Source organism: Anoplopoma fimbria, chromosome 17, assembly GCF_027596085.1.
Source record: "Anoplopoma fimbria isolate UVic2021 breed Golden Eagle Sablefish chromosome 17, Afim_UVic_2022, whole genome shotgun sequence".
NCBI lineage: Eukaryota > Metazoa > Chordata > Actinopteri > Perciformes > Anoplopomatidae > Anoplopoma > Anoplopoma fimbria.
Window position 1 is genome coordinate 8768252 of NC_072465.1, and position 27008 is coordinate 8795259.

The 27008-nt window shown below is 41.1% G+C and overlaps 1 protein-coding gene across 3 annotated transcripts in view; it reads left to right on the forward strand.

Annotated features, from left to right (window-relative positions):
• phactr3b (phosphatase and actin regulator 3b) overlaps nt 1-27008 on the forward strand; it is a 51471-nt gene that overhangs the window by 15344 nt on the left and 9119 nt on the right. Inside the window, exons 2-9 of one of the 3 annotated variants that reach the window (XM_054616978.1) lie at nt 4044-4202; nt 4292-4366; nt 4510-4650; nt 5949-6176; nt 6259-6466; nt 6968-7158; nt 7899-8052; nt 8594-8935. In XM_054616978.1, the coding sequence (XP_054472953.1) occupies nt 4044-4202; nt 4292-4366; nt 4510-4650; nt 5949-6176; nt 6259-6466; nt 6968-7158; nt 7899-8052; nt 8594-8690 (1253 nt within the window). In that variant the 3' untranslated portion in view covers nt 8691-8935. Of the gene's footprint in view, nt 1-245; nt 398-4043; nt 4203-4291; nt 4367-4509; nt 4651-5948; nt 6177-6258; nt 6467-6967; nt 7159-7898; nt 8053-8593; nt 8936-27008 lie in introns of those variants that run through there. The other 2 variants (XM_054616977.1, XM_054616976.1) reach the window with 2 other exon arrangements.

The window sequence follows — 27008 nt, forward strand, 5'->3', positions numbered from 1 at the left end:
TCTACTGTAACAGTATGTTTTGCAGTAACCGGGGGGTGATGAGTGTGTGCCGGTTTATTTGCCCTCCTCCTCCCGTCCTCAGAGGGGCGGGGTTCACATGGCACATCAACACGGGCAGCTAGCCGCCGCAGATGTAACCTGGTGGCTCACGCTTGGTTTCCGCTCACTCGGACGCTCCTGTCGCTGTAAAACTAGTATTTTACTCCTTTTTTTTTTTTTTTTTTTTTTTTTTAATTAAGTACCGTCACGTAGAGTGTGTTTTCAGTCGTTCATTTATTTTACAGAACACACCGAGTCTCCGGTCAGTTTGAGCAACGTCGGCTGTTTTTTTGGGAACACTATGATGTGAAATACCGAGAGCTGGAGGAGGACTGGAAAGCTGCGTATCATATGATATGTATGTATGGCTTATTTGGCTCAATATTCCACTAATTGATTGTCAATTTGCGGCGAGGCGTCCCGAGTATTGACCCTAAACACAATACAGTGTGTGTAATGTGCCTGCTGGGACTTGTAGTGCTTGACTTTATGACGAGATGCTGCTTAGCGGTACTCTTTTGATTTTCGTCCTTTGATGTTACCGTATTATTCCCGCTAGTTACTTGTGGCGTTCAGCAGCGAGTTTGTAGTGAAGAATACTAATTATATAATATTTTTTAGTGGTGATATCAATGTGATAACTTGCATCAAGGGCATTATGTGATTTCCTTAAAATGTTACTTTTTCCCTGGTGATATTCCCCAAAACACCCGGGAGCATTGAACTCATCACAAGTTGTAAGAAATGTGAGTGATGAGGATGCTGGGACATTTCCAGGCGCTCTGTGTTCCTCAGTGGGGCTCACTATCTGCAGCTGCAGACCTTTGCTTTAGGCTACAGTACAGAACACACAATATCTGACTTTGGCAATTCATTTTCTTTTTCCTGCTTAGGAAGGAGGTTCTTATTTCCCTGTCGTTTGCAGCAAATACACACCAATGTTCACTCTAACCTGAAAAACCTGAATAAATATTTCAAAACAACTTGCAAAATTTAAAAATCCAGTGGCCTCCCCGACTTACATTATGCATCGCTGCATGCCGGGCCGTGATTGGCTGCGGCTCCCCCATCTCTCTCTCTCTCTCTCTGTGTGGCAACAGCCTTTCCCCCTCCACCCAGCAACTCCCTATTCCTCACGCCGTGGTGATTCTCTGCCTCCGAGAGGGGCCTCCTTTCTCTGCAGCATCCAGCATGGTAACCGTGGCAACGGCAGCCTGACCCTGGGTGTGCTGCTGCAGCTACTACAAGCTTGACCTGGATTCGTCATCCCAGGCGGGTACACACGACTTGGGCGACTGACCTGCTTCTTCTTCTCGTTGTTGGCGGTCAAGCAGCTCTGAGTATTGGCGGGGTTCTGTGTGAGTGTGATGTGGTCTCTCGTGCATCAGTCACGGGTCTGCTCAGATGCATTTTTAAACGCAGTGATGAAGATTGGTGAAAAGAAGCTGTAGCTTCTGTCGATGGATGAAACAGCTGGAACTTCCAGTTTCCGTGAGAGGAAAATTTCAAGTAAAATATTAACATAACAAATAACAGTTTTTAGCTTCTCAAATTTGAGGAATTGCTGCTTTTCTTTATCTTACATCACAGTAAATTGAATATCTTTAGGTTGTTTGTCGGTAAAAAATGAAAACATTTGATAATGGCACTTTGAGCTTTAGGAATTATGTATACTATTTTATTTGTTAAACAATGAATCAATTAAATTGGAAAAATAATTGGCAGATTAATTAATATTCGTTAGTTGTATCTGTGCTGGAAGTCTGTGTGAGCGTAGCACCTTCTTGAAACGTTAACGTCCCAGTGGCTGCTCCCTGCATCACTTAGATGAGAATTGGAGAATAGTTCTCAGTAGAACTGGAGAATATTTTGCTTGATATATAAGGGAGAGTTTTTAATGTCACATCGTGAACGCGTTGCACTTTCCCTGACGCTTGGCCGGCTTCCACCAAATTAATCCCCAGTGCCAAATCCCGTTCCTCACCTGTGGAACATCTCAGTATGAATCACAACACTCTTCTGTTTTTGTCCTCTTATTATGTGACTGTTGGTTCGTAGATAAGTGTATGTAATTTGTTTCTTCTGGGATATTAATGAGCAGATGTTGTGGATTTAGCTGCAGAAGAAATGTTAGTGTTCATGGAGCTGCACGGCCCACGGCTCAGCTGTAAGCTCCCCGAGGTGTCAGCTTGTTGTCGGAGCCAGACTGTGTAGGAGGGCCTATTTCTGTCCTTTCTCCTAAGAACCTCTCTCTCTCTCTCTTTGACTCTCCACCACTCGATGCAGAAGTCAGCTCAGTCAGCCTCCGTGCTCATCTATCCTGTCATTGTGATCCCTCCTCTACAGCTTAGACTGCAGACTTAAGAAGGCTTCGAGAAGTCCAAGCACCAGCTAAGAGGACTTGCCATTGATTGACGGGCTTCATCTGTGAAGAGAAATCATAGCCTCTGCGCGCTATTAGTCGATTATTCAATAAGTCGATAAAAGTTAATTTATCGGTTTGAGTCATTTTTTGAGCAACAATGCCAAACATTCTCTGATTCCAGCTTCTCAGATGTATTTTTTTTGTTTGTTTCTTTGTCTTGTGTGACGGTTACAGAATATATTTGAGTTTTAGAAAAAAAAAGCTATTTGATTATGTCACCTTCAGCTCTGGGGAAACTGTGATTTGTCCCTATTAATTTTTACTGACAAAACAGTAAAGCAATTAATCCAGAAAAAATGATCTGCATATTAATCTATGAAGCTTTCGGTCAAATTAACACACTGTGCCAACAAAGGGCTTCAATTATTTTTTGTGTTGTTTTTTATTATCAATTAATCTGTTGGTTATTTTTTGATTAATTGATCACTTCATTAATTAGAGAGACAATTCCCAGAGTCCAAGGTGGCATCTTCTGACAATAATAGAAAACTCTTCGTTTAAATTAGTCAAAAAACACTTTAATATTAATCATTATGTAAATATGCTACAACCTTAAAGAAACAGTGTGCAGCATATAAGGGGACTTAGTGTCAGAAATGCAATATAATATTAATAAGTATGTTTTCTTTAATGTATAATAACCCAAAAATTAGAAACGTGTTTTTGTTAGCTTCGAATGAGCGGTTTGTATCTACATATAAACGGTGTTCTCTTCACAGAGCATGTTTCTACAGTAGCCCAGAACGGACAAACCAAACGCTGACAAATGACATTTTCAAGATTTTGTGTCGGTCATGAAGTTCTACTACACACTACTAGGCACAGGGGAGAAGTTTCACTCTGTTGCAATCTGCAACCTTACCACTAGGTGTGGCCAAATCACACACACAGGCCCTTTAACTATAACACACATTCGCCCCCAAAAATAGGCCTTTCAAACCACTGGAATAAATTCTTGCAAGTACCCCCCCAAAAAAAGACAAATACAGTACAAAACACAGTATAAGTAAACAGTCGGGGCATGGAGATGTAGCAGCGTACTCTGAAACACACACATCTGTCAGCAGCAGCCCGTGCTACTCTGTCACTACTGCATGATGTCAAATTGCACCGTAGCTTCCTGTGTAATCCACCAATGATAAGGACGCAGTCGAGACCAGCAGGGACTGCATGCTGCAGATGTCTGCATTGACCTTACTAAAGGCAGTTGTGCAGAAGCTTGACTTGGATTCATTCCCTGCGTGTCTTTTTAAAAGCGTCCTATTGTCTGTGTTTGTGTGTTCGGGGGCCAGGAAGGTCTGGCTGCCCTGAAACCATGTGAGTCACTCACAGACAAAGCAATTCTCTGTCTTCTTCCCGGCCGCTCGCTGCTCCTCAGAAATGAGGCCGGAATCAATAAGGCATTTACAGCCAGTGGCCCGCATCTGCTGCTCTCACATGACCACGGGGTCGTCGGTAGTTTTCAGTCAATGGCGCTCGAGGTGATTTAAGGAATTCCTTCTGTTGATGTCCCAGACGCCTGCGATCAGGCTGGATTTTTGTTGCCTGATCTTTTAAGGCTGTTTGCTCTGTGTTGTAGATGTGATGGACCAGCAGAGGGCGCTACACTCGGGTTGCCTGGTCTCAGGGGTCCGGACTCCTCCCGTCCGCCGCAACAGCAAGCTGGCCAGCCTGGGCCGCATCTTCAAGCCCTGGAAATGGAGGAAAAAGAAAAACGAGAAGCTGAAGCCCCCTGCGAGTGAGTGTGACGTACTGTGATGCTTGTGTCACATGTGTCATGTGTTTTTTTTCGGTGAACCAGTTCCATAAATATTTTTGTTGTTTTAGCCGGGGAGAAGAAGGCAGCTGCACGACAGAAGAGGGATGACTTGGTCAGGAGGAACCCTGGGGAGACGGAGACAGGTGCAGAATGAGACACACACACACACACACACACACACACGCACATATGTGACTCCAGGCTGATCACAGTTCACTTGTTCGGCCATGTGATGCCCAACCATGTTGACTCATTCCTGTGCTCTTCTGCTGTTCACTGTACGCAGAGTCGGATCTGGCTTGCGGGGGCAACAGTGAGGATCCAGACACCCCGACTCAGTCTGACGCTGAGGACAGAGACGAGGAGCCCGTGGCGCCTCTGGCCAGCACCAGTGAAGACCTGGGCAGCGATTTAGAGGCCTCAACAGGTAGAGTATAGAACTGGGTTGTGAGAGGACACGTTCAGGAACTGAACGTATGTTTAAAGGCCTTTACACACAGGGGGTGCTTATTTTAGTGCAATCAATTTGCACGTCAAGAGTACTTTTACACAAAACACAAATATTATGTGACAAAAGTGACTTTTTAAGTCCCGGAACAAGGTTAATTCTCTGAACTTTTCGAACAGCAAGGGGATCAACCAATCACGTTAAGTGGAACGAGTTGAGTTGCGATCATAATATCAGCAAAGCAACACATAAGTTCCGTATTCGGAACCAGTACGAAAACTTTATTACTCCTTTAAACTAAACAGAGACCAGAACCACTCTTTCTGTTTTTACCTTTCACAATAGAAGCCCTAGACATGCACAATTCTCATGCTACTGTTTTGCATTTTCTTGTCATTTATTTGTCACACCCCTGGTGATTAAAGGCCTTAGAGGTTAAAGCTGCATTAGGCAATTAAGCATGCTTGTATTACATAGAAGTAGAAAAAGGAATCTGTTAAACTTAAATCTACTCTAACCAATATTTATTTACATTATAACAATGGATCAAATGACTGTGTAAAGTGAAAGGTGAAGGTGAGAATTATCTCATGCCTCTGCAGTTCCCCTCATTTTGTCATCTTTCAGCTCATTGTTTTGGTTTTTAAGGCGCATAAGCTTTATTGTTTTGTTTCATTCTCACAGCTCTCATCAACCCTGTTTCCAGGTCAGTTTTAAATGAAAAGATATACTACTTGATTTCCTATCAGTAATCACCTGTAGCACAATTTGTTTTCTATATGTATTATCTATTGTACAAAAACAAAAGCAAAGGAACTTTTTTTTTTATAAAAAAATAAGTAAAATAAAAATCTCAAGTAACAAAGTGTGTACAACAAAGACAGCTATTGGTGTTACACAGCGTGTAAATAGGTTACTTCAATTGAAGTTTTAAAATTTGGTGATATCATCAAAGAATCCTCAATGCTTTTGCCTCTCAGGCAATCAACCAGTAAACCCTTGGATTTCCCCTTTTAACATTAAAAGTTTTAAAAAAATTCAACATTTTTAACTGTTGATAAAGATGGGGTACTTTTTTTTATCATGGCTATTGCTAGTAATTTAAGATGATAAAATTATTGATTATTGGATCAAAATGATTCTACTTAAACTGGTGCAGCCATGTTGGTGGCAGCTTCAGTGTGAAACGCCATGTGTCTCACTGTCCACTAGGTGGAGACAGAGACTTCCTGAACAAACCAAACCTTTGCATCACCGCTGCTGCTGTTTCTTTTCAGTGCAAGACGTGACTGAGGATTCAAAGACGGTGGGAGATCCCAGTCAGAGTGAGGACGGGGAAGACGAGAGCATCTCACTGAGCGACCCTAGTGACCAGCAGCCAACGAGGAAGGTGGAGGCCGTTGAAGGGAAGAAGGAGGCAACGCCGGCCCCACCCGCACGAGCCAGCGCCACTCCTCCACCCAAAGTGCCGGTCAAAAAGCTCACCAGACTGGGCAGCCTAGACTGTGAGTTTACCAGGAAGACCCAGATGCAAAGGCCCCCTGGTTATTCATCAGTGTTCTCACGTTCATCTTTTCTCCTTCCAAGGTGCTCCCTCAGTGCCAGTAAAGAAGTCCCCCGCCACCTTACCCAGGAACTTCACTCTTCCCAAAGACTCCCACGGCTCACTGTTGAGAGGCAGGATGTTAACACCCACCGGGTCCCCCCACCTCGGGGCCCTGCACTCACAGCTGCCCCCTAGCTGCATCATCGAGGAATTGCACCGCGCACTGGCCACCAAACACAGACAAGACAGGTCAGACTTTCTAACCCATGTACTGGAAATATTAAGTTGCCCTTGTTGTATAGTTTATATTCCATATGTGTTATCACATGAGATGTACAATATATACAAATACCTGTAGTGCAGTGCCAGAGTGTCAAAGACAGACACAGTCCTCCTGCTGGGGACTGAGGTAACATTTTACCAACTGGCAACGTTAGTATAACGTTACTATTTTCATTATTTAAAAAAAAAGGTACACTTCGAACACTGCTGTCTTACACTGAACAAACACTTTCCCAAAAGGCTACAGGTCACAATAGGCTATACAACTGAAAAAAACCCCATCTATTATTCTATCAACTTGAATAGAAGAAAGGTTTTGGTTCGGTATGAATACATGAACCGTTAGAGCCCTGTAATCCACACCTTACAGCCAATCACAATTGGGAATTCTCAGTGTCCGTGGTATGATAAATAAATATAATATATGATAAATAATTGACAGGCTTTTCTTATGATGTGTGAGTTCAGTTTCCAGTCAAAAGAGGCGCGCTCCCCTTTCAAACGTCGGCTGGACGGCCGTCTGTCCCGCACGTCCAGCACAGAGAGGGAGCCCGCCGGGGAGTCGGAGAGCAAGAAGGAGTCGGACGAGAACAAAGAGAACTGGCGTCTGGACGAGTACCTGAGCGACCAGGACAGCTGGAACGACTCCGTCATCTCCGGTGGGTCCACTGACAGTAGACAGTAATTTGCTCTGCCATTATGTGCCGCTTATATTTGTTCGAAGCCGACAAAATCTGGGAGAACCTGTCGCCGGTCAATGAGTCGGCGTAATCTCTGCCGATGTTTGTTTACAGTGAGAGCATGACAGGGAGATTTATGGCGTTGAGGAGTAGCGGGCTTACCGGTGTTAAGTTCAGCCGCCCGTCAACATCTGCTCCGGTGTCCTAATTCTTGGCCATTCATGTGGGTCAGTGGTGCACAGCGGCCTGCGGTTTAACATGTCTGTGACCTTGGAGGGAGAGAAAATATGAGAATGGTAGACTGTGGAGTTATGATGGACGTGACAGACGTGCACGCTACCGGCATGAGCGTGACGCGATGCAAATATCTGATGGCTGCAGGGACAGGAATGCAAATTAGTGGTGGAGATGGATCAGAAAAAAAAAAGAAAATTTAAATTTGTCAAAGGTGTATCCGCTAAATTCTGAATATTTAAAATTGATATCAGTTTTAACGTTAGAAGTTTCTGCTTGTATGTTACAAGATTGTGTAATTCATTCATGACTATGTGCATACTCTTCTTGTAACAAGTATGTATGTAGGTATTTAATTAATAAGGTGTTGGTATTCTGAGAAAGCCCAAAAGCACGGCGTGTGGCGATTGGCATCAGTTCAGCAGGGTTTAGCTGGAGAACCACTGCGGCGCCACTGACCTTAATCTCGTGCTCCACCGCCACAGGGACCCTCCCACGCAGGGTGAGGAAGGAGCTGCTGGCCGTGAAGCTTCGGAACCGGCCCAGCAAGCAGGAGCTGGAGGACCGCAACATCTTCCCCGTGCGCAGCGACCAGGAGCGGCAGGAAATCCGGCAGCAGATAGAGACCAAGCTGGCCAAGTGAGTCGCTCTGTGTGGACCCAGATCAGCCCGCCATCAGCTCCCCCCACCCCCACCCCCACTCCTCCGTCAGCCCCCGCAACACCCACCCTCCTCCGCCTCATGTATGTCCCTTTCATCACTCAACATCACTTTCACCATCCTCTAACAAAGGCTCATCTCTCACAAAGGCTTTGACTGTAGAAATATGAAATATGTTTTGATGTGCAGAGATGCTGTGGAGGGTCTCTATACATGGCGCACAATGTTCCCAAAGAAATGTCTCACTGTCTGGGGTGAATATTGTTGGTCCTTACCTACTCTCATATAGCCAGACCTGTTTTTTTTAAGCACTGTGTCAGCACTAGAAAAAGGTCGGGCTAAACACATTATCTTTCTGGTATCGAGGAGGAAAAAAAAGCCCTGGTTTATTTGTATTTCTTCAAACCAATCACAGCGGTGTAAGTACAGGAAAAAAGTTCAGCTCAAAACGGGGTGTTAGAACACGGTGTCATAAAGATAAACTGCCAAAGTCGATACTCAAACTTGCTCTTTTTTTCAGGATGAATATCAGATCGTCATTTTCGACAGCCGTGGAGGCCCTTGCAAATTTTGTTTTTTTGGCTTTTGCCATCTTGGTTTTCATAAACCAGAAGTGACAGGAGAGGGTGGAACACAACCGAACACTGAAACACATTTGACTTTCATAAACTTAAAACACACTGTGAAAGGGTTTAAGTTCTTAAGGACAACTCCCAAACTGGACAACGCTGTGGTAGCGACCTGTCAATCACAAGGTAGCCACGCCCTAAAGCATACCCTACTTAATGATCTATTTTATCTAAATGGACCATAATTTACTAAATGAACATCATGCTGTATTGAAGAAGACTTGATACTAGAGATTGAGACCATAAACTCATGTTTACAATGTTTACTGAGGGAATAAATCAAGTTAGAAGTCATTTTCTCATAGACTTCTATACAATCAGACTTTTTGTGGCTTCCTGATTGTCCGGAGAGAGAATGCTGGTTTCACTTTAAGACCCGGAGGTTGCAGCCTGGTCCTGGTCATAGTTCACTCAAAATTCTAGGAAGTATTCTCCTGCTGGCAGTAGAGCTTGCCCATTCTAGCATTCCATGGTCCTTCTTGGTCATAAACCCTGAAATTTCGACTAAAAATCGACTAATGGGGGGCGGAGGCATCACGTGCATCTGCGCAATATAATAGCCCATGATTACCGAAAATATATACTGATATCAGCACAAGAAGGCAATTAAACACAAAAGGCAATTCAGGGAAAATTATCTTTATTAAACATCCCAGATCATGTACCAAAAATAAAGCAAAGGCTCAAAACAATAGCCTACAAACAGTGGGCACGGCGCAATTGCGCATTAGGCAAAAAAAAAACAAAAAAACAAATCCAATAAATAGAAATAAATGTGCACAATAATAAAAGGGAACCATAAAAGTTCGTTATTTAGCAATAAACTCCACCAATGGGCCTCATATCCTGAGCAATTGACAATTCCTTCTGTGATATCATGTTTGCGTTTGGATGATAGAGGAGGCTTAACATCCAGCGTGGTCTGGGTGTATCGGAGGGATCCTGCAGTTATAAAACGAATAAACGATTATTAGACTAAAATATTGAAATATGTTTAATATGATATTAATAGGCTATAATATTGAAATATTACCGTTTTTAGATGATACGCCATGTTTGTAGTCGAGCTGTGATATGCAAACTGTTGTTTGCAAATTTTACATTCGACTTTTTTCCCGCCATCTATTTTGGAAAAATTCTGCCACACTGCCGATGTCTTTGACATGGATGGTAGAGGAGGAGGACTCAAATGAAACTTAAATGAAACGCTCAAAATAAAAATAAATATTCAGCAATTAAACCACCGGACGTTGAATAACATGGACCTTCTTCAATCTACCTGTCTCTAGTGGGTTGGGCTAATCCAAAATAGTGAAAACAAGGGGGTGTTCTCTGAAGACAGGCTGTTTTCTGTGAAACAGGGCTCTGAAAACACCCCCATTAGCACTTGGTACTTTCCTCCTGATGACGACTTTATGAAATTAACACGGCAAAAAATCGACCAATCAGAATTTTGGTCGACCCAGAACGTATGACCAATAAGTCATCGACTAGGACTTTACAGCCCTAATTCCATGTCAACAGCCCTGCAACAGCTGAAGCAGTTTATCTATGAGAGGTTTCCCGTTTTGTTTGTGCACACGAATGAGGACACGCGTGAATGATGCAATACATGATGAAGTCACGCCAAGAATTATTGCAATGTGCTTACAAAGGCAGGAAAGAAGAAGCTTGTAAACATGGATGTAAACAATGAATGTTTCAAACCTTTACATAAAATCGTACACAAAACTATTGTTTGTTGACAAGAAAACTCCACGGGCACCTTTAAAACAATGCATAAGTGTTGATTCAGGCTGTATTCTGTGGTGCTGTTAATATTTATTGTATTATATTGATGCAGGATACATATTAGCACACCTAATCACAGTATAGTACAGTACAATGCAGTAAGCCGTCTCAATGATGGTGAGTTATCTGAGGATAAGAAAAGGGAACTAATCAATGCATTGTATCCATCGTATCAGCCTCAGTCTCTCACATTTATCGTGTCATCTTTAAATCCTCAATGACATTGCTTTCTCTCCAAATAACAATTCGATGCATGTTATCTAAAATGCAATTCAGCCGTTAACTGCAGCCTAGAGTAATAATTGGTAAGTTGCAGAAAATGTATCAGTTTTAAGAGTCACAACAAAGGTTTCTCTCTGAAGCTTTTTCTGGGTCAAGTGGTCGATCTGAAAGGCAGTGCAGGAATGCAATATAATCGTATTTGTCGTGTTACGTAAAAGGCCATAGGCTGGTATTATGGGGACTTTAACAGGATTAACAGTCAAATCAGGTTTGGATTTTAGGGAATAATACAGCAGTAGGGTGTGCTGGCAGGCTAATGCAATGCTTGACTCACTTTTGGTACCACTAGTTTTCTCTATTTCATTTTCCACAGCGGGTAGTACCCCCTCGGAACCTTAACCAAAGTGGTATTAAAGAAAGTACCAGATATCAGGTACTATTTACAACTTTTGCTAATGGAAAACCAGAAAAGAGCTAATTGAATTGAGTAGAGCCCTCACCTACCTTGCAGTGGAAATGCTACAATAGTGCCTATAGTATAAAAGCAGCTCTTTTCAATCAATCAATCAAACTTTATTCGTAAAGAACCTTTCATACAGGTTAGTGCAGTTCAAAGGCCTTCACAAGATGACTGACAAGTCAAAGAATAAGAGAATACAAGTGTGGGCCATGAAAACAAAAGAAATTTAGCAATTTAACAATTTGAGACCAATGCACGAGAGACAATAAAAATGTAACAAAAGAGATTGAAAAGCTATAATAACAGTAATTGTAGTAAAACAGCATTAAATAAAAACTAGATTAATACCATAGAATAAAATAAAACAACTTAAATAAAATAAAATGAGGGAGAAATAAAATAAACAATAAACATTTTCAACTTAAATCTAATAAAATAAGTGAATAAAATAATTTAAAAAAAAATCTAATATAATTATAAGATGTCTTTAATGTCTAAAAATATGTCTACAGACCATTCTTAGTCAAAGACCTGGCTGTAAAGGCAGGTTGTACGTTTACAATTAAAGACTTCAACACTTCCAGCAGCTCTCAGATCCTGAGGCAGACTGTTCCAGTGGCTCGGATCATAATCGCTAAAAGAATGAATCCAAACTTTTTCGTCCTGCACTTTGGAACATCTAACAGTATTGAGCCAGAGGACCTGCGGAGCCACACTGGTTTATACACCAGGTAACCATGTGAGACATATGTGCCGTCGCAAGACCACAAAGTGCTTTAAAAACAAGAAAAATAATTTTGAAATCAATATGGAAACTGACATCTTGTCAGTGAATTGACTATTTGGACTCACGGAGTGTGCTTTTGTTGCAGTCTGCACTTTCTCCTCTGCAGACGATAAACACATTTTCTTGCCTTTTATACCTTTGTTGAAACAGGCCGCTGTGATAGAAGCCTGTTAGCTAAATGTTAACACTTCACTGTGTACCGATTGTTGCAGAATGCTTTAACCTGAGGTTGACGCTCAAAATAGCTGGTAGGCCTTTTGACAAAATTCAGCTTGTTGGAAAAGTTATTGGACAAATTTACATCACAAGAACGTAATAAAAACATAACGGCATCTGAAACAGTGAGACATGAATCCGGCATTACGAGCCCATTATGATATGTATTTGTGTATTTTGTGATAGGGACTTAGCAGTGAAACATATGCATTTATGTAATTCATATACTAAATAGTCTGCTGCAGTGAGATATGTACGTTGGTTGAGCCAATTTCATACAGCATGTTCTGACATTTCTCGGTATGATATTTTGCTTTTTGTATGATGTACCCGCGATGGCTACTTTTGTATTTTGCTCAAACAGTTGATCCAATAGTTTGCAGACTAACACTTATTCCATATTGACAGCAACTTATTTTGTTGTGGGATGTTATGTTGTTGCCGGACACTATTTGGTACAATTCGACACCATCACCACTTCTTATTGAGAGGATTGTAATACTCAAATTATTGATGCAAATGGTATTTTTTTTTTTTTTTTTTTTTTTTTTAAAGCTGCTCTGATTCTTTATCAGATCAAATGTGTGATGTTAGGAGTGGTCTCAAAGGAGGGTAAATATTGGCCTTACATATGCCATGTGGCCTGACACCAAAAGTCCAAATTAATTAAAGTTTTGCTCGGTGTCTGCTGGTTGTGTAGCAAGTGTTTGCTATTGTGAATAATATAGCTTGTTGCACTGCCCAAAGTGGCCAAAAAACAACAATTAGGACAGGTTGAAATTGATTGAAAACAACAAGGAGGCTTCTAAAGCATTTCTTGTCTACAGTATGTAAGCATTAGCATTAGCTAACATCACTTAGCAAAGCAAGCAAAGCTCAGATAAGAGATGGATAAATGGCAGTTAATAACCTCCTTGTGTCTTGGTTTTTCTCAACTTCTGGCACGGGTCCAAAATTGCTTTTTTCCAACATGTTTTAATATTCTTAATAAGACACAGATGAAAAATCATCATTCTCGATGAATAACTGTGCAGTGCATCTTGGGAAAACAAAGCAGAACACTTATTTATTACAAATTTATAAGAGATTACTACATTTTTCCACTGCCCATTTATAAATCACTTGATTCTTTACTTTCTCACAGGTCCACGTTTCAGCCACTTAAACTGATTCGAGGCCCATTTTCTCTGCTTAGGACCGGATCGGGCTCACTACTGTACAAATGTCATCACGCCGAGGCATGAAGGGAATACTATGTGCCGATGGTCACAATAGAGTCTCCATATTAACCCAACACACCCATCAACAAGGAATAACAGACTTTGTAGTTCATACCCATGTGATTTTTCCTCAGATTGCCACAGTTGGTGCTGGAGAGGTGTCAGAGTCATCAGTGAGAAATCAAAGTCATTTAAATATAAAACAAGCGATAGTCAGTTTGTCTTCTGTCAGCCATGGAGCAGCTCCAGAAAGTGACATTTCATCACAGATGGTTTCCTTCACTGGTTCGTTCATGCTCACACATATTTATTTTACTCTCAAGTTAAATTAAGATTGTCTGTTGAGTTGTTTAGTAAAAGGTACATTAAAGTCCTTTGGAATGTCATGGAGTGGAAGTATAAAGTAGCCGAAAAGGGAAAATACTCATGTATGGCACAAGTAACTCAAAACTGTACTTAAGCACCATACTGCAGTACATTTAATGTTTTTTTTAAAATACAGTGTTTAATGATTCCTCAGTTATGCCACAAAAAAGTTTCTACAATATATAGGTCATTATTTAAACACAGAATATGGAAATGAATAATTGACAAATTTACTTTTGAATTTTAGTGCATAATTGAAATGCAAATGTAATTATTTATTTATGAATTAATAACGCTTAAACACATCAAACTGAATATAATATCTAGGGTTGTGTATTGGCAAGAATCAATACGTATCATAGAACAGGGGTTACGATTCAATATATTGTGATATATTGCGATACTGTAAGGAAGGCAATTATTGCAATAAAAAAGTAAAACTTTCATAAAATAAACTTTATGTATAAAATTGGAGTAAAACAAACGTATAACGTCTTCATTCATCTCTACATTTGTACTTTGTTGTGTAGAATTGTTCAGAAGGAGAGGATGATAATCAGCTTTATAGGAAGCTAAATGTATGGATGTAAATAGAATATAGTTTTAACTAGAATCTGATAAATATTTGCTGTTCCATTGATATCTGTAATAACATTCCTGTAGACATGGTTATTACATAATTTGTGCAGCATGAAGGTCACTGTCGGAGTCAATGAACTCCAGGCAGATGGGTCCCCCGTGTGTCCCGGGTGTGGTTTCATTACATACCCAGCGCCACCAAGGGTCAATGCGGCTAATTAGAGGGATGAAGACTTTGAACTGAGAGGGAAAGAGAGCTGGTTCCCGATTTCCTGTCCGACCACACAGAGAGCGGGAAACAGGGCGGCGAGTGTTTGATGAGGAGCCTAATTAATTTTCCAGCTAAGCCTTTTGCTCCCCACTTTGCAACTTAACTGCAAGAGATGAGTAAGGCAGGGTGACATTCTGACAGGCTAAATAACACTTCCCGTGAGCTTTATTTTAGAGCCTGGCATTGCGCTCCTCCATGTGTGCCGTTTTCCTACGCCCTCACCCAAGGCATGTCACAGCTGCTTGTCAATCTGGATAGCCGCAGTAGCTACGCATGCGTCTGATGTATGTGACGTTATCATGAAGCTAAAGCTGCTCCGAACATGCCTCGTTACATGTGAGCTTCTCTGTCGACATTGGATGAATTCCAGCGGGTAGTCATGGAATAGCAAAAGGCGTTATGTAGCGTGGACTTAATTACTGAACCTCTGAACATACCAGAGGGGATGCTGGAGGCTCTGTTATCTACAAGGGGGGATTTAGATTGGGACAAAGCTATATCACACAACACTACATACTGCTTATGTAAACTGATTAGCCTTATATAATCACAACAGGAAGTGATCAATTATGTGTGATGGGACAGTGGGACGCAGGGTTTGGGACAGTGTGTACACGGTGCTGGTTAAGGACAGAGGTCAGAGCAGCGCTGCTGTTGCCTTGAGCCAAGTTCCCTGCTGGTCATACAGTACAGCTCAATGGGTTACTTTACTGCAGTGATTACTTCTCTGACTGGAGCCTCTATGCTTAACTGCACTTCAGTAAAGAGACATCAATTAGAAATGTATTGTGTTATTTTTTAGAAAGACGCACACAATATCATATATTCTTCTTATTGTCAACAAATCCAAAGAAAAGAAAAGACCAAGGCCAACAATCGATATGTCCTGCTGACAGCCATTGTGTGTGTTTCAGTGCCTGATGTATCTCATTCTTTAACAAACTTTTAAAAAACGCATCAATGAGCAACACGCAACACTGTAGTTTTTTTTCTTTTAATCACACTTCTGCTGCCTTTAATATCCCCTACTACAGAACACGGGTATTAATCTGCTGCTAAAATAGTCCCACACAGGTATGCTTATAACTACAGTGTCCATCTTTTTAAGGAAATGATTAACCTTATTTAGAAAAAATAGATGAAATAGATGAAAGGTTGAAAAGTGCTGATCTACGGACTAAAATATTTATTCATTCCTTTATTTATTTATGTATGTATTTGTTTGTATTGTTCTACAAGCGATAATGCAAAATATATATATATATTTTTATTTTTTTCTGGGTTTAGGCCACAAGTGCTGCGCATGTTACAGAGATGAAAGATCAGTTGTATCAAAGCCTATCAAAAAAATAAGAAACAAAACAAAAATGAACAACTGTCGTGTCTTTGAATGAGATTTGTTGACAATAGTAAAAAAGTAGAATAACACTAGCCTAGGAATAACTCCCTCTTTGAATGAAACGATCTTCCTCGTCCTTTTTAACAGCAGTTGTCTTGAGCTGTCAGAGTAAATGCACAGGTGTTGCCAATAACATTAACCATGAATCTGGTCTATGTGTCCCAGTAGGACTTTTTCACTGCAGCTATTGTGACAGGTCTTAATAGTATTAATTACACCTGTGTTTTTTACGCAGCAATGACATGTCAAAAGTGGCTGCTATAAAAATGGCCTAAAAGCCGTGACAGTGAGCCAGGACCCCGAAACTGCAGCGGATACATTGAATTTAGCTGTCATTGATTCTGTCATCTAAACCTGTGTGTTTAGTACTGTGACATGTGAAAATGGCTTACTGGCCTAACTTTCTTTCGCTTCATTGAATGATGGACCTTTTTTATTTTAGTGAAAAAAACCTGGTTAATCACAGCCATCACAACTTTACAACAGTAACTACACATCTTTCTGTGCTACCTCTCAGGGTCCAGAAACAGGTATTTGACATTTATACTGTTGTAAACAATCCAGTAATCCAATAATTCAATTTCAAGTGTTTGGTTGCTTCTTTTCAGGAAACAGTCCATGACACACAGAAAGTTATGCGTTTTATGGTCTTATTAGCTAAACACCAAGAATTTGATAGTTAGCATTAGCAGGGATCGCCACCGTGGGTGAACCGAAAAAGATAGCCACCCATAGAAACCTCATCAGCAGAGAATCAAAGTAGGCGACATCACACGCGGGGACATAGTTTGGTCATTTCCAGGGATCTCTGTATCACACGACGGAGCCAACGAAACACTGACTTAAAGCTGTAGTAAAAGGGCTTGAATCTGTGACTGAGGCTCAGCAGATTTTTGCTATTTCAGAAAGAAAAGAAGAAAAAAAATGATGTTGTGCTTTCTCTTGTGGAATGCTTAAGATTCCAGAGTGTCGAATAAATTCATTTTTCTGTGCCACAAGTGTCCCATGCTGCACGGGAAAAGGCAGAGTTTTTGTGTGAATGTCACCTCGGGGGGGGTGCTGAGCCAGACGCTACCGTCTTTAGCCCGGCTCCGTCTATCCGGTACTTGCTGTTCTGCGGCTCGGCCCGTGACTGACAGCAGCAGCAGCACCGGCTGGCCGACAAGAGTGGAAGGGGTGAACTGACTCAGAGCTGTGGACAGCTGAGGCATGCTATTGTTTTTGGGGTGACGACACCGGGTGCTCGTCTGCCAGCAGCTCCGTCCCGCCAAGCGCATGGCCCGCCAGAGGACATGACAAGCCCCCCTCACACAGCAACAAGAACCCCCCCCCCTGCTCTCTAAACATCCATCCAGTACCAGCGATTGTTGTTTGCACGCCCCAAATGAATCATACAGAATGTGTCGCATTGACTGAGTCGTGCTGAATGGAACAGAGCCGTGTCTGTGGAGGTGGCTAGGACGCTGTGTCCCTTCTGAGTGTTTGAGTTCTGTGAAGGGGCCTTGGGCAGGCGCAGCTGTACAACATCAGGAACAGAACAGCCTTCATCATGGACAGAGAACAATCAGTCACTCTCACCTTGACTCCTGTGCTGAGCGGCAGCAATCGTGCCAGGCAACATGATTTTTTGTCTTTGCTGAGTCAACACAGGAGAGAAAATCAATGATATTATGAGGCACAGACTTGTTGCTTTTACTTTCCGTTTTGAGATTTGTTGCTGGCGCAGCTGACAACAGTGCAGAGCAGAAAAGCGGTGTAGCCGTCGGTTAAAACTGGACGGCATTGCTTTAAAAAAAAGATTCAGTAGATTACAACCTTTGTTATCGCCGCCAGACATAAGCCTTCAGGAGGATCATGCTTTCGGTTCTGTGTGTGTGTGTGCGTGCACGCATGCGTCTGTCTGTCCGCTTCAGTAGCAAAAGGCATTTTGGGTAATCGGCTAGGCTGAAAACATGCTTTACCCAGTCTGTTGCAGGCCAGATTTTGGCCTTTGTATGGCTGTAACCCAAATAAAAGCTTGGTCTCACTTTGAACTGCAGCATCTGCAGATTCATTCCATACCCAACGACTCTACTTCTCACCTGATTTTAATTACGTCAGTAAACATTGTAAACATGAGTTTATGGTCTCCATCTCTAGTTTCAAGTCTTCTTCAATACAGCATGATGTTCATTTAGTAAATTATGGTCCATTTAAAATTAAATAGACAATAAATCGGAGTATGCTTTAGGGCGGGCTTAATGTGATTGATAGGTCGCTGCAGCTACCAGAGCCGTGTACGTAGTGTCACTTCTGGTTGCCAAAAACACAAGATAGCTCATCACTGAGTGCACTTTTCTAGTTTTAATGGCATTTGATGACCCCAGTTTCAACATGTAAAAGGTTCTGCAGGACCTGATAGACGGACTTCTTGGCAAAGGCACTTTAAAAGTGAAACCCTTTACAAACGTACATTACAATGTTACACGCTGGTGCTTTTATTCTTTTTTTAATTAAACAGTAAGGTGGAGAAAAAAATAGTTACTGAAGGAGTGGGCTATTAAAGTACCATTGTCATGATTCGCAGGAGCTCTTCTACAGAGCCTCACTTATAGTGTACGTTTTCGCATTGCTGCACTGCAGTGACGCTCTTTGGATGATCTGAAATACACACCGCCTTCATATAGTACATTCGACACAATGGTACAAAAAGAGACAGTGACTTTAACCTTGTGGAATAATCATTTTAATCATCACATCCAAGTGATACATTTAGAAAACTCAATTTTCAGCTTTCTTACATTTACTTCGATAGACCCGAATGTGCATCAAAAGACCACAAAGTGAACAAAGGTCGATGTCTTTTCACAGTCAGTACATGTAACAATCATTGTGCAGAGCCCTTTCCACTTGTGCTGTGATGCAACACGTCCACGAATGTATATGGCATGTTGCATTGATCTGCGTTACCTAAGCGCGGTCCTCTGCAGCAGCAGAATGCAGAGCAGTGGGCTGGCCCTGGGATAGCAGAAGGGAACCCTCTGTTTCTAAATATAGCTCGCATTGGCGAAATGCTGCAGCATCAGCCATAATCAATGGGCTATGTACGTCACAGCCCAGATTGTTTTCCCCCCCGTCCCGGTCTCCGCCGATGGAGAGATTGCATCTTCTCTCCCCTGCTCCCCTCTGATTGGACCGTCCCCACTGCCCTGCGGCGCTGTTCTGGAGAGTTGGACACGGTGATAATCTCCATCTCCATCTCTGTTCCATGTTTTTATGCAGGCGCCCTCAGCTTGTACCCCTCATCTGAGGATATTGTTACATAAAAATGACAATGTGAAGACCTTCCTTTACAACACTGCGATTAAGATTTTACTGCAGACCGCCTGGTCCTCTGTGAAACTGTGAGAGGGAAGCATTAATGCCCTGAATTCTCAGGAGAACGTGTGGCTGCTATTTTTAGAAGGGCAACTCCATTGTTTATTACTTTATCTTGTCATGTGATGGCCAGTAATATAAAGGAGGATAAGCAGATATGTTGTATGCATTATTTAAAGCTTGGGTCTATAACATTGTAGAAAAACCAGCAAGAGTATACTTGATTTAAAAAAAAAGAAAAGATCCAACCAAAAAACCCAGACCCACTCTTTCCCAAAGAAAGTAGCTAGCATCACTAGCCCCAAAAGAAGAGCATTGAGTCAGAGCATTTGATTGATGTCTTTCAGGAAGTAAAGACAATTTCAAAAAATATAACAAAAATACTTCTAAATCCATTACCCACATAGCTTTAATAGCATGTCTGTGCAGATTGGAAGTTTGAATATATTTGTCGTGTTCTCATGACAGCAAACAACAGATAAATGCCTAAAAGCTGCTGTGTGGTGTGCGACGCTCAACCAACAGGATAAAGAACAGAACATTTTTATAAGCTTAAAACCGAAAACTGAGGCTAGGGACAATAATGTGTAGCGCTCTCCATCAATGCCAGCTGCATAAATATCTAGAAAAACACTCTACATACAACATGTGAGCAAACAGGAACCAACAAGAGTTTCCATGTGACTCCTTGTCATTCTTGCTTTCTTGCACTGTTGGACATAATGCATTAAGTCACATAAGAAAGTGGTACAGTGAAAAGAATCTGCTCACGAAGTAGAAGTGACTATACTTGCAGGGCTAGCTGGTGAACTGCTGTAGCTGGTGTGCTAACCCGCTAGGCAGCCAAAATATTGCTAGCAAGTCAAAATAGCGTCCTTCTTTCTCTCTATTTTCTCCCAACTGTTCTGTTAACTTAAATGCGGTTGTGATCAGGCCTTAAGGCAGCACAATGTGCTATCTATATGATTAATTGAATGAATAGCATAATAGGTAAAAAATAATTTCAGTAAATGATATCTCATGACTGAACATTGCATTAACCGACCTTTCTGTCTGAATTACAAAAATCCATAACGGTAAAAGAATACTCCACCGTTTAGCAATGAACTCCTTATAACTCCTTTATATTGTTGAGGTCATGATGGGCAGTTTTTTGTAAAAAAAAAAAAAAAAAAAAAAAAAAAGGCAATTTATCAGATTTCACATAGATTCCTCTGGAGCAACAAAATGTGAATACAAGTATTTTTCACTATGGCAGTAGTAAACAGGCTTTGATGTGTTAAATGGGTGGAGCTCCCCTTTTACAGTTAGATGAGGCCAACAATGTTACTATTCCATGTCTGATAAAGGGTTTTATGAGACGTATGAGGGGTGTAGCCCTCAACTTGAAGTCTTCAAACATGACAATCAATTATCCAACAAAAACGCCAACAAACCATGGTTTGGACGCTATCTTGTGATCCAGCTCTTAGGATAAAGATTTCAAGATGCTGTTTAGATGGAACAATACACACAAGACTTCACATGAGTGAACAAAAAACACAGTTTTACAGAAATAATTAAATCCAGCAGTGTTGGTGTTTTAATTCGTGAAAGGGGTTTAACCAGATAAGCTTGTCTGAATGTCCAAGTTTTGTCTGGAAGCTATCAACGTAAACTATTTAAAGTATCTGACTGATAAAACAAGATCATGTTCATGGACTCATACCATTGCTACAATAATGTGTTAGTCTTCTTTTCTACTACAGCTCTTTGCAATTCAAATATGCTCTTAGCTAAGTTTTACCTCTCTGCCTATGCTCATTAAGGTGTAACTCTGTATGACTAACACTCCAGTCAGCAGGTAGTGACAGGAGCAACAGTCGAGGAAGTGAAGCAATGGTGGGTTGATGTAAGGAAGCTACTCAGTGTTTTCCCCAGACCGATGAGCCATGGATAATAATTGGATATTTGTGGCACATAGAACAATTTGATCTAACACCACATCTCAGAGTGTGAAGCAGGACAGAGCGGCTAACCACAGCTGCCGTCCAGGGTTGCTATAAATAACTCACCACAGAGCAGCTGAGACAGCAATATTAGCTTTTAGAGCAGAATTTGAAACAGCATACTATGCTAGCAGTACGTACAGATTTGGCCAAAACGTAGCGTGTAGTATGCAGACAAAAGCAAAGTGTACAGTATGCCAAAAAAGCTGGGATGTTGGACTGATTTGGAGAGCAAGCATCAGACTTGTCTACCTCGCCTACGGTATCCCACAATGCAAAGTGTAACCGTGTAGATTTTATCTATTGGCAGTTATACAAAAACTGATGGCCGAATTGACATATAAATGATTTCTAGACTGAACTGCGGTTATCTGCCTTTTTGGAGTCGAAATGCTCCACAACCGCAGGCTGGCGTAGCTGGAGGGATACTTGTTGAGACAACATGACCCTTTTCCAATATTAGTTTTAAACCAATAAGACTAACTCTCTAATATTTGTGTGATTAGCGTCCCACTGTTTTGTTGCTGTACATGAAATACCAATTTGAGCACATTTTGTGGAGTGATTCTTTTATATTTACAGTCTCCACTCATCAATATTCTATTCTAAAAAATGTTCTGACTTGTTAAAACCATGCAGTATTCATGAGCAAAATAAATTGTCAATAATCAATAAGTTGTATTTTTTGATAGTATTGCAATAGTCATAAAATGCTTTAAGAGCTCGTCTCAAGGCTAAAGCCTGGCCGAGCATACTGCGAAATAAATCAATTCAGCTTTTTCATACTGCATACTACTGATGAACGCAGCATGTAGTATGTATTGTATACTGTATACTGCATACTGCGTTCCTAGTATGTTGCAGACGGTTCGGAATACAGCCTAGGTCTTTAAGTCTGGCTTATTGCCACACAGGATCTTTAAGTCTGTATTGATCTTTTCATGAGCAAATCGTCTCTACGTGTCGTTGAGGCCAGATCTTTAATCCCTTCTGAAATCACTTTCCTTTAAAATTATGTTTCTATGAGCAGCACTCAACATAATGGTACTTTCCAGGCAACCAAGGCTGTCAGATGGTGGATGGCTGCTCTTCTTTTTGAGCTGCAGAGCTCTTTCTCTCTGTTTTCATAATCCTTTCCACCTGCGATGAAATATTAATGCGTGCTCTGTGCATTTTTCCCTCCATTTTTTTTACCCCCTCCTGCAGGAGAACTCAGTTAGGCCAGTGATCGCTTTGATTAAATCCAGAAATGTCTGAGTGCTCAGCATTCGTGACAGTAAAGAGCAGTCTTGTCTGATACAACAAGGGCTTGGCCCGTTTGGACCATAAAATTGAATTAATTAAAGTGTAATTGATGCAGAAACCAGGCCAAGTGGTGGCAGCAATTTCAGACCAGCAGTCTGAACTGTGCCACCGATGGGCAAGGAAAGTAACTTCTAAAGGAAATCTATAGCTGCGCCCATTTGACCCCAGTTTTTTTATTTTAAATAATGCTTCATATAATATATGTTTGTGTGTAAGTGTTTGTTGGACCTGCAAAAGCGAAGGGTTTCATAAACTAGAGTATATTTTCTGCTGAAGAGTGCAGAGAGCCCCATGGTTACTTGGATAAAGACGAAAACTTTTAAGTTAAGAAAGCAAAATGCTGCCACTGATAACAAAAATAAAATGGTGGGTTTTATTGTTGGAATTTAAAAAAAAGTTCCTCTTGTCCCTTTTATAACAAGTTACTTTTTCAGCTTACAATTTAATGAGAAAAATATGTCATCATAACATGAACAATATGAGGATAATATGCAATAACGTTGAATACAGCGATATTACTTGCGATAAGTAAAAAGGTATTAGAGTGCACTCAGTTCTGCTGCTTTCAGTATGCTGCTAAAATACAACAAATTACTTCTTTAATAAAAAAAAAAATCTTATTGATTATGTATTGAACACCGTTACATTTTAAAGTGATATTTTTAATTGATAGTCTACCTTAAAAAATCCCTGGGTGCAATATCGCAGTCTTTCGCATTGTGTTTATCGTGTAAGTTAACGTCACATTTACCCAACCCTAATGAACATCCTATTATAGCAAATTATATATCTATATTTTAAGTTATTTGCTTGCATAATGTAATTAAGACCTATATATATATAGTGTAGCAGTAGCACAAGTAGAGAGGGTCATAGAAGAGCCATAAAGACAGTGAACGCCTGTCTAACATTAGCCACCATAAGCTACTGGTCATAGCAGACCAACTAAGGATTTATAAGCAAAACCCTTTTGTTGCTCATCAATTCAAATTTGAATATGTCGAAAGAAGATTGTGTTATTTAAAATGTGTTTAAAAAGAAATACTGACGGTGCAAGATGGTGGTCTGCAAGTCTAAACTGCTGCTACTATTTCTTACCTTTCTTATATGTACTTCAGTTTAATATAGTTGTGATTGTGGTTGTGATTGATAGTTGTGGAATTGGTTCAAACAGCTCCCCCTCTCAGATAATCTGAGTCTGTTTATGAGTGAGTCACAAGCTATATATTGTAGCAGGTAGATGTTTTATCATTTGTGTATGTGTGTGTGCAAAGAGTATTTTACACGCAAATGATTTTCACAGTGGTGTGATGCTCTTGGTTACAAATTTTCTTTTATTTTTAAGTTCTTTAAAACAAAGATTAGTCTACAACATAGCTGAATACTTGTTGTTAACCCTGACTCCTCCACTTCCACCCACTGGGCGTGACAACACGTCTGCAGTCAGCTGAGGATTAAAATAAGAATAGTAGTGTGTAGTTTTTGTCTCTGTGGTTTCGCATGAGGAACATTTCTCCCAGGAAGTGCCTCTACGGTTTTCTATTTGTGCCCTTTATAGCGAGCAGCATCACGGGCGGGCATCAATCCAATTACAGGACTGGAGTTGGCAGATATTATAAAGCAGTTGGAGAGACGTAAGCACCAGATGACACAGCCTGCACATACTGTATATGGCATGAAGTGAAATCCTCAAATTACACGTTGTCACCGCTATAGACCATCCCTGTCCCACATGCAGTAATTAACGTTACACAATGGGTTTTTTCGAGGGATCTAGCTGTAAGAACCCTCTAATTGAAATGTCAAAAGTCTCAAAGCCTCAGCACCCACTCACTGAAAAGTGTTTTTACCCTCCTTTCTAACCCCATGCCAAGTTAGGGTTAGATCGTCACTGCCCAGGAGACGTGACCTGTGACATATGTGGCTCGATTAGTTTGCTTGTCACCCACTGCTACACTTCTCAGGCTATAAATAAACAGGTACAGTAGGGTGTACGTATATTCTCCCAGTCCAGCACTGATTGTGGCCTCCCAGCTGACTGTAAGAGGGTTCATTATGCAAACAGAATCAGTAATTTACTTTTAAATATGTTACATCAGCCATGTCTGCTCATGGATGTCCATTGTTTAAGGGAATCAATGTCTTTTCAGTCATTCTGGACTGTTAGTGTACTTGGAACGAGGGAGGCAGTGTTGGCCCGTTAAGACATTCGTGGTCCCCAGAAGAAGAATCCAGATGTCTTTGGTCACTTTTCCACTATAGTGCCGTCATGACGTTCACATTTTAGGTTTCGTGTGTTTTGTCTCTGCAACTATTGGAAGGTTTGCCATGAAATTTGGACATTCATGTTCAGCTTAAGATACCTTTTAATCTTGTTCTGTGATCCTCTAGCGCTGGTAGCAGGTCTGCATTTATATCTATTTAATGATTGTATTTCCATCGACCTCAGCTGCACTTTTTGATTTGTGCAAAACATTCCCACACCAATGCGTCAAATAACGCAGCTTGGTTCAAGGCAACGATGACACTCTAAGTACCACCTCCAGCTTCAGTTTTGCACGTGTCAGTGTGTCAAAAACTGCGCTCGTTGCCTTGGTACTGTCTTATCATAATTAACTTCCGCCTCCCCAGGCAGTTAGGTATAGACAGCCAAACAACTTAGTTAGGTTAAGGAAAACATTGTGTTAGAAGTTAACTTTATCTCTCTAAACAGATTAATGCATGTGAATGCAGGATCTGTTTATAGAGATAAAAGTTCATTTTAAGATTTTGTCATCTGAAACTTTCTAGGTTCTAATTGTAATCTGAGTAGTATTGACCAATTGCCTTCTGAGCAGTTTGGCTGAATGCAGGTAAAGAATTTGTGTGGATAGCCAATTGCAGAATGCCTTGAACAAATGCAATCTTTGGCTATCATCAGACCATGAATGCAGGTCTTTTTAAGGAAAAATTAGCTTGTAAACCGGTTACTTAAACTTTCTCAGATCTCAAGTTGCTAATCGGACTGTACACAATGAGCAGTCTTTGTATGCAGGTAAAGGTTGCAAAAAAGGAAGTCTTGGCCCGCATATCTGCTGACTGCTCAGGAACCCAAGAAATATAGATCTGACATTGATGTCAACTTTACTGACTAACGACTCACTTGACTAGTGACTGAGGTGACTAGAGACTCGGGACTAAATGTCAACTCTTAGTTTTGCATTGGACTTTAACACTGCCTCCTGGAAGAACTCTCTTCCCGTCTGACTTGTGAGGGCTATCCCGCACTTCATAATACGTCAGTTGCTCTGCTCGTAATGCCATGGGTGGGTGCGTTGCATACAGCGCTAAATGACCGTTGGTGTCAGATGCCTAAGGAGCACTGACAAAGCTGCTTTATTTGAAGTGTTTGGAGTGAGAACAGTTTTTTTTTTTGCCAATTAGCAACTGTTAGCATGCTAAAATGCTAAGCTAGGATGGTGAACATTTGGTAATACTTGCTTAATAACCTTTCAATCTGCTCGTCCGCCTGCAAAACTCCACAAATAGCTTGGCGTCGTCTCGCGGACGCTCACCTGCACAGGGCCTGTTGAAAATCAAAAAGTTCCCCTGACCCTAACCCAAAGATCAACAGAAGTTGAAGTGTGGTTTTATATTTATCAACCAAAGTCTCATTTGATTGGATAATGATTTTTTTGTAAATGCCCATGAGTACAGGATGTGTCCTCAAACAATTGAAACCGTTTTAACATTTTTGATGGGGATTCTGATGTAAGACACCTATTTTTTTTTACACATAATTAGGAAAGCAAGACTAAAACTGGGGAAATATATTTTTAATTTCACAGAGTCTTTAAAATCAGCACATTGGCATTGAATTTGTCAACACATTGACATGCCAATGTTAACACCTATCTCAAAGCATCTCAGTGCCTAAGTGCAGCCTCACTGAGCTGCCAGCGCGGCTGTAGACTCTTACATATTGGCAGACTTCAATTTAAAACTCTGCGCATAATGGCGCTTTAGCTTCCAGAACCACTTGAAGTTGCTTCGCAGTGAAAGTTCACGGCCTATGTGCAGCAACCTACAGCGGGATCATGCTATTTGAAGTTGCCTCCTCCACACTGTGCCCCCAGCGGGATGCTCAAGAGCCAGACTCGATCAGCCGCTTGATCTGTAAAAACCTGCGCTACAGGGCGACGCCTCGGAGACAAAACAACTGGCTAGATAAAGAATTGATTCTTGGTTTCATGTCTGAGTCTTTGAATGTGTCCCCATTCATCTATCATCAATAGCACAGCCAGCCTTTGAACAGAGTGAGTTTTAAAGGGCAGTTGGAAGGCTCTCGAGTGGTTTACTGAGCTTT